Below are 11,887 nucleotides of genomic sequence, written 5' to 3' on the forward strand. Positions count from 1 at the left end.
TTTTTTGGTAAATTCATTTAATAGAACTTTGAACTTAAGTACTTTTTAAATTAAGTGGAAAAAATCTCTAGGGAATAAAACTACTTCTCCAGATTTACACATTAATGGGCCCTAGTACACTGTCTTGTACTCAGGACTTTGTCATAGCTACTGCTACCAGCTGACACTCCACACCCCTCTTCTGCATGTATTATAGCTAAATTCCATATTCATAATATATTGCTATTTTATTGTTATGTAAAGAAGACACAATGAAAATCAGTAGAAAATTAGTTTCCAGTTAATATACATTCTCTTAGCAGTTCTTTACTGAACCATATCTATTCAGCTAACAAGATACCTCTCTTCATAAATTAGAAAAAATAAGGAATCATCTCTCTTATGAATTATTTATTTTCTTTCTTAGAAGAGGATGAGCCTCCACTTAGCAAGGCCGGGCAGGATGTGGTTTTGCATCTGCCCACAGACGGGGTGGTTTTGGATGGCCGCGAGAGCACAGATGACCATGCCATTGTCCAGTATGAGTGGGCGCTGCTGCAGGGTGACCCATCAGTGGACATGAAGGTAATGCATATTGTCATTGTTAATGAAAACAGGTATTTCGGTGAAGTGCTCTTTCATAATATCCTGCCACTTAATGTTCCCCAAATGTCTGCAACCTAGCAGAAGAGGTATAAAAGAGAGAAAGTATAAAATTGATTGTCCAAAATGGTTTGTTCCATAAATTTACGTTCCTACTAAGTGAACAGTGATCTTGATCATTTGTTTTGAAGCTTACCCTTCTTCTTGCTGCTGTTTGTTGACTTCTCCAGAGTACAAAAACACTTCAAGAAAAAAGACTCGTGCTTTGTTTTAATGACTCAGATTACTTTTTTAAAGTTTTATTTCTTCTTTTTCTTAGCTCAAGATGCTGGTAGAAAATTTGAAATATAAGGGGTCTAAACGGGAAAATAACAATAGAATGAACACATGCTTTACATGACCCAGAAAGTAAACATCCTCCCTGGCAGTCAGGCCTGAGGGGAGGGACATGAGAAGTCCTGGCCAGGCACTCCCCATTGTTCTTGGCCAGGCTTGTCTGGGTGTGGATTGCTGCAGGTGGAAATGAGCCACTGGTCCAGTGGCTGCCTACACCAAGGGGATCTTGAGTTTTGAGACAAGTGGCTCTTTATTAGCCCTGTCAGGACCCTTTCTAGTTCGGAGCATTCCCTGCTTAGACAGACTTCATCCAAACCACTTCAGTTAGAGGAGGTGGAGAAAGGGTGAGGTCGGGAAGCACTGATTTATACTCTAGTGGAACAAAAACAATAATCAACTAGTCCCTCAACTCCAATTTAAGTACACTGATTTTAGTCACTGATCATATAGTCTTAGAATTGGCCTGGACCCTTATTCAACATCTTACCTAGCCTCTCATCCAGGCAAGAGCCCCTTCTACATCATCCCTTCCAGGGGCCATCTGCTCTCTGCCTGACTTTTCCAAGGACAAAAACTCACTGTTTCACATCATGTCCTATGACATGGTTAATCAGCTCTAATTATTAGGCAAACAAGATGTGCCTCCCTGTTACTTCTGTGTGTTGATGCCAGGTCCTCCCCTTGGCAAAACATGGAACACGTCTTTGTATGCTGTGTGAAAGCCTTTGAAGTCTTTGAAAAAATGAACATGACCATTTGCTATATTCTTTTCAGAACTCAACACCGTCAGTTCTTCAGATGTTCCTCATATGAATTGATTTTCACACCGACCACCATCCAGCCTTGTCTGGATTTTTTTGGATTAATTTATTCATGTCCTTCTAAAAATCTGATACGCCTAATTGAACCCCATATTTAAGCTGTGGTTCTTCCAGACACAGCCAATACCTCCTGTGATCCAGACATTGCCTCTTCTGTTAATGAGCTTAATTTACATTAACTATTTTAGTAGCTACATCACACAATAGGTTCATGCTGAGTGTTCCATTAGCAAGATTGCCTGCAACCTGCTTCATCTTTCTACATTAACTGCTGTTGTCATGGCCTCTCCATCCTGTGTTTGTGTAATTGATTTATTGAACCTGAGTGCAGGACCTTCTATTTATCCTTCTTACATCTTAGCTTTTGGTTTTCACCTACAACAGAAATAATTTTGAACTTTGAGTGTCATCCATCATGTTTATTATCCTTTTATGCTTTGTGTCAGCTGCAGAATTGAGTAATATATCTCAACTGAAATTTTGAGCATTAAGGTTGTTGATCAGGAAAGATGTATGGATAACCACTGATCATACCACTAGAGAGCTCCCTTGGAATGGACACTGACTATTAATTGGCACCTCTGGGATATATCTGTTCAAGCAGCTGCAAATTTGCCTCTATCATCATCTAGTTTTTCATACTTACTACTAAAAGCCTTATTTTGTAACCGATGAATTGGATATATGAGTGCTGAATAAAAATAATGGTGATGATTCAACATTTAATGTACTGAAGACATTTATAAAGGAGTGAAAAAAGTAGATATTTCTCTGCCCAACAAATACTAGCAAACTGAATCCAGCAGCATATTAGAAAGATCATTCACCATGATAAGTGAAATTTATCCTAGGGATGCAAGGATGGTTCAATACAAATTACAAATGTAATACATCGCATTAACAGAATGAAGGACAAAAACCATATGATCATCCCAATAGACACAGAAAAAGCATTTGATAAAATTAGGTATTTCTTATATACTTTTAGGACTGAGTGCTATGCCATCAAGAGAAAACTCGAGAACACATCCCCAACCACGTATACAATAGCAATGGCAGATAAACCTAAAGTTATGAAGCCATCATCTAAGTAACAAAGGGGGAGCCATCTGCTTCCAAATTGTGACTCTCTTATAATGGTGTACATTCTTGAATGTCCCCAAGAGTAAACTCATCCTGCTATGACTTCATCATAGTAATAGCCACCATTGATTGAGCACCCACTGAGTGCCAGGCAGTGTAGACATATCTGTAATCCTCAAAACAACATCACATGTAGGCTCATTCCCATTTTGTGGGTTAAGATTGTCAGGAAAAATCGTGGAAGACTTTGAAATGGGTGAAAGATTACTGAATACCTTTCAGTGGAATGCTGGGGGTTGGCTAGTGGATCCTCTGGGGTTAGCATTTATAAGTTGTAGATAACTGATAGTAATCAAATGATTCTTGTCCATAGAAATTCAAATAAATTCTTTTGTATGTACATGCAATGGATTTTCACATCAGAGAAAAGAGGATTTCAAACATGGCACTTTGGTACCATAGATACTAACCAATCTATTAATAATTCCATTTCAGTACTGACTAGCAAACCCGTTTCAGTTTTGCAACCACTTGCAACTTCTTTTTGTCATTCATATGTCTAGTTTTAGATTCTCCTTTGAATCAGTTGAACACCTTGTTGGTTCCCTCTTTACTTAATGAGTTAAATAAAATCTTTGAGACATGCTCATGTTATATTTGTGTGAGAGTCATGGTTTTACCATTTTGAGAATCTTCCTTTAACCGTACTTAACCGCCCTCAGAGGCCACCCCTCTGATTGCTTTAACTTGAGCAGCCTGATTTCACACCCTAAAATTTCTGACTGCTCCAATCACCTTTTTCCTGAGGATGGTATCCAGCTGACTTGGCATGTGAATGTGTTCCTCCTTGAGGCTGCAAAACGGGCTGACCTTGAAGGGTGTTGGGAATGGAGGAAGGGCAGCCCCTTCATGAAGTCACAACCCCACATGGCAAAGCAATTGAGTTAAGTCCTTGTGTTAGATTCCTTTGTTCTTAAGCCCCTTGACTGTCCCCACCACCCCAGACTCCCCTGCTGGCGGGGCTTTCCCCTGGGCACCCACCCCATCCCCTTCTTGAGCCCCGTCTCTCCTGGCTTGTCTCCCGTCTCCACCATCTGCACAGGCTCTTCACCCCTCTCTGTTCTGGGGTACAGAAGTCATCCCTTGCTTTGTCTTGCCATAATTTAAGACCAGGTTCTAGAACCTATCCTTTCACATCCAAGTGACCCAGTCAAGTATTTAAAAAACAACAACAAAAATCAATGAGGTTCTCACCCTAAAAGGATAATTATGATAAATAATTATGATAAAATTAATAGCTAACTTTTTTTAAGCAGCTAGTGTGTGTCCAGTACTGTACCAGGCACTTTACATGGACTAAGCGTAAAGGAAAGCTCATTTCCTGACTTATCTTCTTCATTTATGAAGAAAGAAGGAATGATGGGTCAGAACCAAGCGGCTGCCCACTAGATCTTAAAGTTAAATATTTCCCGCCCTTGAACAGGGTATTCTATATCCATTTGACTGAATATTAATCTATAATATATTCTTAAGTGCAAAAAGACACATTTTTCAGGCAGCCCATTAAATGACACTGACTTTCATGATTATTAAACATAATACCTTCGAATCTGAAGTCAGATTGTAAAATATGACATTTAGGAATATGATTCAGAGTTACAAGGATGTTCAGGGAGATTTGGAATTCATAAATCAGTGGATTGATTTACATTCAAAAGATGTTTAAAATTATTTAATTAAATGATTGTGTTAGTCCATTCAGACTTCTCTAACAAAATACTGTAATTGTGTGGCTTATAAACAACAGAAGTTTATTTCCCATGGTTCTGGATGCTGAGAAGTCCAAAATCAACATGCAGTCAGATTTGGTGTCTGGTGAGGACCCACTTTCTTTTTTCTTTCTTTTTTTTTTTGTTTTGAGACAGAGTCTCACTCTGTCATCCAGGCTAGAGTGCAGTGGCATCATCATAGCTCACAGCAACCTCTAACTCCTGGGCTCAAGGATCCTCCTGCCTCAGCCTCCTCAGTAGCTGGGACTACAAGCGTGAGCCACCATGCCTGGCTAATATTTTCCATTTTTAGTAGAGACAGGGTCTTGCTCTTGCTCAGGCTGCTCTCAAACTCCAGGCCTCAAGTAATTCTCCCATCTTGGCCCCCCAAATTGCTAGGATTACAGGTATAAGATACCTCGCCCGGCTGAGGACCCACTTTCTAGTTTGTAAACAGCGGTCTTCTCACTGTATCCTCCCATAGCAGAAGGGGCAAGGCAGCTCTCTGGGGGCTCCTTTATAAGAGCACTAATCTTATTCATGAGCATACCACCCTCCTGACCTAAGCACCTCCCAAAGGCCCCACCTCGAAGCACCATCACGTTGGGGATTAGGTTTCAACATAGGAATTTTGGGGGCACACAGTCAGTCTGTAGCAGTGATTACAGAATACCACACATAAGGAATCTTACTAAAGGATGGATATTGTTTACACCAATAATTTCATTATTAAATCAAAACCACTCGCACCCTGGCTTACCTGCTGTACATATTTTTTTAAAATAGATAAGCATTACTTATTTTACAATTAGGTGTATACAGTGGTAAGTGTGTATGTGTATATTACTCTGTGTGTGTGTGTGTGTGTGTGTGTGTGTGTGTGTGTGTATGTGTATGTATGTAAAGCTCAAACATGTATTCCTAGCCCCTGAATTCCTAGCTAGGGAGACAGGGTAGAGTCAGAAAAGCAGGCTGGGTCATGCAGCGATTTAGCCAGAGGCCAACCACCAAAGGCTCTGTGACTGCTGAACAGAGATCTCAGGCAGCAATTAGAAACTCCTTGTTTTATTAAATGTAAATCATGTCTCTCTCCAAGTTACAAATTAAGTATGTTGTGTGTACATGCATATGTATTTACATTGTTTTATCCTAAAACTTGGAACACATTTGTGAAATCCTTTAAATCCTCTCTCCAATGTCGTATTAATATGTGAAAATGTCTAGAAGGATCAGCCGGGCCCTTGAAGGGAAAGCATCCATCTTACAGTTCTATGTATTCCAAATATCCAATTTTGAGATAAGTCAGTTTTTGTTAGCTAAATGAATAAGAAGAGATGGGGAAGGGATATTTAATCTGAATAGGTCTAAATTTGAGTGGACTCAGGAGGCTGAAGGTGATTATTATGGTCTGTATCTGGATCCAGTGTTTCCTGTGTCAGGGAGGAAGTACCCGGGCAGGCAGGAGGGGCAGCTTGCGAAGTCCAGGTGGAGGGATTGGCCCCTTGCCCAGGGACGCTCTGTCCTGCCCACCCCAGTGTTGGGAAGAGGCTTCCCAGTGGCCCCCAGGCCTGCGGAGTTTTGGTTCGACACTGGCATGCGGTGTTTTGATGCCCAGAAGCCCAGTGTCTCACTCTCCTGGCACAGGCCCCAGGTGGGACATCGGTCTCCCTGTGCATGGCCCCGCCAGCCCCCAGCCCCAGGGCTTTCTTGGTCTTTTTTTAAATCTGTGTTAACTTCCTCTCTGCTCCACTCTGATTGCCACGCACAGAAGCTGGTCATGACTCAGCATCCATCTGTCACACACGCCTTGCCTGCTCTGAATGAGGCCTGCAGTCTCCCCCTCCACTCACGTCCCTGTGGTTGCCGCCTGCAGTCCAAGGGCTTCCTGTCTGTCTTCAGGCAGACCAGCTGGGACAGAGCTGCTCTGTCAAAGCACCTCACTCGACTGAGGCTGCAAGGCCTCATGACGACACATTCCAGTACGTTCATTGTTTGCAACCATGTTCCCCTGTGTTCGTAAATCCCAGGCGGCAGTAAATGACAGTATAGCCTACTGCACTGCCACCACCCAGCAAGGCCTGCCTGATTCTGAGCCAGTGAGAAAGAGTCAGAGGCTGCCACGGCCACTTAGGCAGCCCCATGCTTTAAGACTTGTGCCTTGGTTCAGCCCCGGCGCCCCTGTGGCCACAAGGAGAGGTCATAATGGACCCTCCCCTCACTGTGGATGGAGGTGGGAGGGAGGGTTTCCAGAAGAAAGGGGGCACCAGGCCCTGATCCCACCAGGGCTTGGGTCTCTTGGCCATCGCAGTGACCCAGACAGGGTGGGCTCAGAGCAGGGTGGTAACCATGGACTGGTGAGAAGTGGTCAAATTCTGGATGTGGTTTTAAGGTAGAGACAGTGGGATTTCCTGAGGGATTGAATTTGAGATATGAAAGAAAGGAGGTGCCACATACAACCCTGAGGTCGCAGACCACAGTTCCTGTCTCATTTTAAGTCTTACTTACCTGACTCTCCGATCTTCCCCATGGCTCTCAGAATGACTGCCACTTTCATCTCAGTGTGTTCTGACTTCTAGGATCAATTGCCCACGCTAGGCCTTTTGAAGTCATCTCACTGTCAGTATCTCTGTCTCTCTCTCTGTTACCCTCAGTATTTTAGCACTCACGTAAGTGACCTTGTTTAGTACCCTCCCAGTGTAGTTGCACTGGAGGTGATAAAACAGCATGGCAGGGAACGCTGCTTAATATCTCTTTGAAATAAACAGCCAAGGACAGGTGTCTGTCTTTGCCAGCTTGCCAGCCTAAAGCTTTTGCAGGGAGAGTGATGGACAGCTTGTAGGCCAATGGAGATTTTACTATATTAATAACTGGAGGCCTCAATTCTGTCACTGTCTAAGCAAATGAAAGTCACTTTACTGAGGTTTCATTGCCCTGTCTATAAAAATTAACTGGGCAGTGTTAACTTGAGATGAGAGCCAACCGGTGGAGACAAAGGAGATAGTGGATATATTTGAGCACTTACTATGGGCTGGGCCCTGTGTTAAGCTCTTTTTAATGAGTTGTCTCAGCTGATCCTCGTAAGGTGGGTGCTATTATTACTTACATTTTACAGATGAAAACACTGAGGCTTAGAGAGGGTAAGTGACTTTTACACAGTCACACAGCTGGTACGTGGTAGGGCTAGCATTCAAACCCAGGTCTGTTGGATGCCAGTGCCTGTTGCCTTACCACGTCAGCAGTGTTCCTTCCAGTGTGATCAGTGGATCACCTGAGTGGGCTTGGCAAGTGTAGAGGCCCAGATCCCACTGACTCAGACTCTGAGACTAAGGCCCTGAAATCCATGCTTTAACAAGAGCTCCGGGTAATGATTAAGCAGTGTAAAATATGACAACCACTGTATCTCATTATATTGCCTCTGAATGATTATAAAGCATTCTGCTGGTGAGTATATGTAGTACTGACAAATCCTCTAAGCCAAGGTGAGTCTAAATTCTAGGATTTCATAAATAAAAGCAAGCAGATAATTGTTGTAATAGTGCCACCCTCTGTAATTTCAAAAGCCCATTAATGCATCAGTGTAATAGAATGTATAATGGTCAGCATTCCCCTGCAGAGAACAATATCCAGACTAGTTCATTTAAGCAGAAAGGGATTTTTTTTTAAAAAAAAAACAATAGGATATTAAACTGTTCACAGAATCATTAGGAGAGCTGAAGAAACAATCTTAAGGCTATGTCCAGGAATGACTCTCAAAATCACACCACAGAATTGGGCCTTGGAAACTGTTGCTCTTGCCATGGTCAGGAAGCTGCCTGCAAATGTCGTGAGGACAGCAGAGGTTGAGGAGGGAGGCCCGGGGTAGGGAGTGAGCAGAAATGAAGGCCATGAGGGCATCTGCAAAGACAAAGAGTGGTTGGGGGAACTCAGAAAGGGAGGCCACAGAAGCAGGGAGTTTCTAAGAAGACTGGAGTGGCCAACGTTGCTAGATGCAGTAAGAGGTCCAGTTAAAAAATCCTTTTTATAAAAGACAAATAAGTATTGTTGGTCTTTGACAAGGAGGTGACTTTTGCCAGGTCAATGAGTGAGTTTTGCCCACACAGTGTCAGGGGAGTGGTGGGGCTGCCCCACCCACTTCAGGAAGTTAGGTGGAGATGGAAAGGAAGTCAGCTTGGCTGGAGAGACCTTGGCGCTTCGAGAATTTTTTATTTGTTGTTTTGTTAATTTGTTTTTTAGGACTAGAGAAGCTTGAGCATAGCAATAGCAGAGCCATTCGAAAGAGAAATGAATTGATGAGTCAGTGTTCTAAAAGTTGCAGAGAGAAAGGCTCAGGGCTAGAAGGAGGGGGTTGGTTGGGGATGTGGGAGGGACAGCTCCTCCCTTAGGGCTGCCGAAGGAAGTGATGGTGGTACAGGTTTGTTCCCAGGAGTAGGCGGGTGGTGAATTTTCTCCTTGAAGTCGGTGAGGCCACCTGCTGGGAAGGAAAGGACTAGGTACTAAGTGTGGAGTTGGGTGGAGGGCTGTTGGAAGTAGTGAATTCAGGGTGGGGCCAACCTGCCAAAATAGGTGTGATTTAGCGTTGAGCAGCCGCAGAGCAGAGTGGAGAGGCAGGTCCTGGGACTGCTCCAAGGACACAAATGTCAGTTCAGGGTGGTGTTGGACTCCATGCTGGTATCTGCTCACTAAACATGATGTGTCGTCATCTGTGTGTCAGGTTCCTCAATCAGGGACCCTGAAGCTGTCCCACCTGCAGGAAGGAACGTACACCTTCCAGCTGACCGTGACCGACACTGCCGGGCAGAGAAGCTCTGACAACGTGTCGGTGACGGTGCTTACTACAGCTTACTCCACGGGAGGTAAGAGAAATTCCTTCCCACGTGTTCTCAGCAGCCGGCTGGAACCCTAGGTGCCACCCTAGGTCACCCTATCCTGGCAGGGTGGTGTTGGATTGGCGTTTTATATTCCAGCTTTGCACACTACGGGCTCTTCTGTTTTCTTTTTGGGTGTTGTTGAATGAGAGAGTCTTTAATAATAAGATAATAACAAAAACAGGTTCCATTGTATTTGGGGTTAAGTTGGCACGGCTGTGTGGGGTGGAGGGAGCCCCCAGGGGATGAGAATAGACTGTGTGGGCTGCTGGGCCCTGTGGACAGTCCGTCTTTCTGGGACTTGCCCTCATAAAAGACAATCATCTGGCTTTCCCAGGAGGAGATTTTGTTTAAAGATTGATGGTCTGTTTGATACGTGTGTTCAAAGAGTGCAGCTAAGGACTACAGTTCAAACAGTCGAACTCACAGAAGTAGAGAGTAGAAAGGTGGTTACTAGCAGTGGGGGCATGGAAGGGGAAAGGGGAGATGTTGGTCCAAGGGTACAGAGTTTTAGGGAGGCAGGAGGAATAGGTTCTGGTGATCTATTGCACAGCATGGTGACTATAGTTAATGATAATGTATTGTCTATTTCAAAATTGCTGTAAGAGTAGATTTTTGGCCAGTTGTGGTGGCTCTCACCTATGATCCTATAACTTTGGGAGGCCGAGGCAAGAGGATCGCTTGAGGCCAGGAGTTCAAGACCCCGCTTGGGCAATAGCGAGACCCCCATCTCTACAAATAAATAAATAAATAAAACAAATTAAAATGTGCAAAGTACACATGTCAATTTAAAAGCACTACTTAAAAATTTTCATGACATTTACACAGATGCATAGATATACTCATAATTTTAAATATATGTGATGGTTCTTACATTCTGTTGCACAGTGTGAAACTTGTTTCATTCATCTATGTTTCTTGCTTTCCCAAACATCTGCATTTCTAAGGTTGGCTCATCCAGTTTTTAAAAATAGCCATTACGTGGAACTTGGCAGCGCTGAAGATATTGTGGCGTTACAAAGAGAAACGCCCTCACAATTCATTCTGGAGAGGTGCTGAGATGTGGTTCGCTCAGTCAGCAGAGATTTTCTTAGCATCTGCGGTGTGCAGGAACCTTGCTAGGCACAGGGGATGAGTGGTACACTCGGTGGGGATGGTCCTTGTCCTCCTGTAGCTTGCAGTGTCACAAAGCTTTGCAATCACTGGCCATAGCTCTAGTAAACCCACAAGTCTCTGACATTTTTGAATGGTCAGTATTCACTATTCAGTATCTGGATGCTAATTAAGCCAGCAGTTTGAAGAGTGAGGATAAAAGAATTGGAATACGAGAGGCTCTAGTCTTCCACCAAAAACAGAGCTCAGTATGCATATTGGAAATGAAGGTTTACAAGGAGTTAAAGATTATAGAATTCTAAGGACTTGGCAAAATTGATGATTTACATAAGTAGCATTAGAAATATGTTTGGCTGACGACTCCCTGTCCAGCCAAGGTTTAGGTTTACTGTGAGGAAGGAGGGGTAGCTGCACATGGAAGAGCCGGACACCCAGCTCCCGCCCACTCCTGCACCAGCGAGCAGCCAAATCGAGTCACTGCAGCTGCACAGGAGAGTCACCCAGTTATTCACAGCATGTGTTCCCAGGACCACGGTCGGAGGGCGGGGAATAGGACTGTGCACCCAGAGGGCTCTCCCCTGGGTAAGGGGCTCCCCTAGGCAGGGATTGAGTCAAGTGCTGACTCTGGGAGGAAAGTGCTCGCGGGCAGAAAACACAGATACCTTTTCATCCCCACAGAAATTAGAAAAGGATTGCTTTTGCGCAGCCTGGGTGCCTGGGAGGGAGGAAGGGCTAACGCCTCGCCAACTACTCGTTTGCCCTGGTTTATTTACTCAGGCCAGCTTCCTGGGCTCCAAAGGTAAATTGCCAGCTTAAATGGCCCCTTTCCAAGAGGTTAATAAAATGTATTTGAAATGGCAGAGAGCGGTATGGATCACTTTTGATTACTGAATAACCACTTTGGTAGAGGTCTTGTGTGTGTAACTTTATATAGAAAATAAAAAAGAATCAGTGTTGTACTAAGTGCTATCTGGAATCACTTACTGGTTATATTGAAATAACATGCTGTGAATTGAAGTTAATAAAATACCACAGGGAGACATTGAAAAACAGGTGGGGTAGAGAGGTATTTCTATCCCCTCTGTTATATGTATTGATCTTACGATCAAGAACCCAGCTGTTAGGGTAACCTAGGGTGGCACCTTCTAGGGTAACCAGACAAGCGGGGATTCCTGCTTGATAATAACTTGGTTCAATTTTGAATATGTTGACATTTTGAACTTCTTTGCATGTTTAGAAAAAGTAATCTATTCAAATAGCAAGCCAGCAAGCACTTCCTATATGATCTAACTCAGCAGTCTCCAAATAGGATCACCCC

The 11,887-nt window shown here is 43.6% G+C and overlaps 1 protein-coding gene across 1 annotated transcript in view; it reads left to right on the top strand.

Annotated features, from left to right (window-relative positions):
- The window catches only part of LRP11 (low density lipoprotein receptor-related protein 11), a 38,282-nt gene that overhangs the window by 6,939 nt on the left and 19,456 nt on the right, over positions 1–11,887 (top strand). The window contains exons 2-3 of the mRNA XM_012655549.1: positions 407–564; positions 9,303–9,444. Of these exons, the coding sequence (XP_012511003.1) occupies positions 407–564; positions 9,303–9,444 (300 nt within the window). The remainder of the gene's footprint in view (positions 1–406; positions 565–9,302; positions 9,445–11,887) is intronic.

The sequence above is a fragment of the Propithecus coquereli genome, unplaced genomic scaffold (genome assembly GCF_000956105.1).
Source record: "Propithecus coquereli isolate 6110/MARCELLA unplaced genomic scaffold, Pcoq_1.0 Scaffold48, whole genome shotgun sequence".
Classification (NCBI taxonomy): Eukaryota; Metazoa; Chordata; class Mammalia; order Primates; family Indriidae; genus Propithecus; species Propithecus coquereli.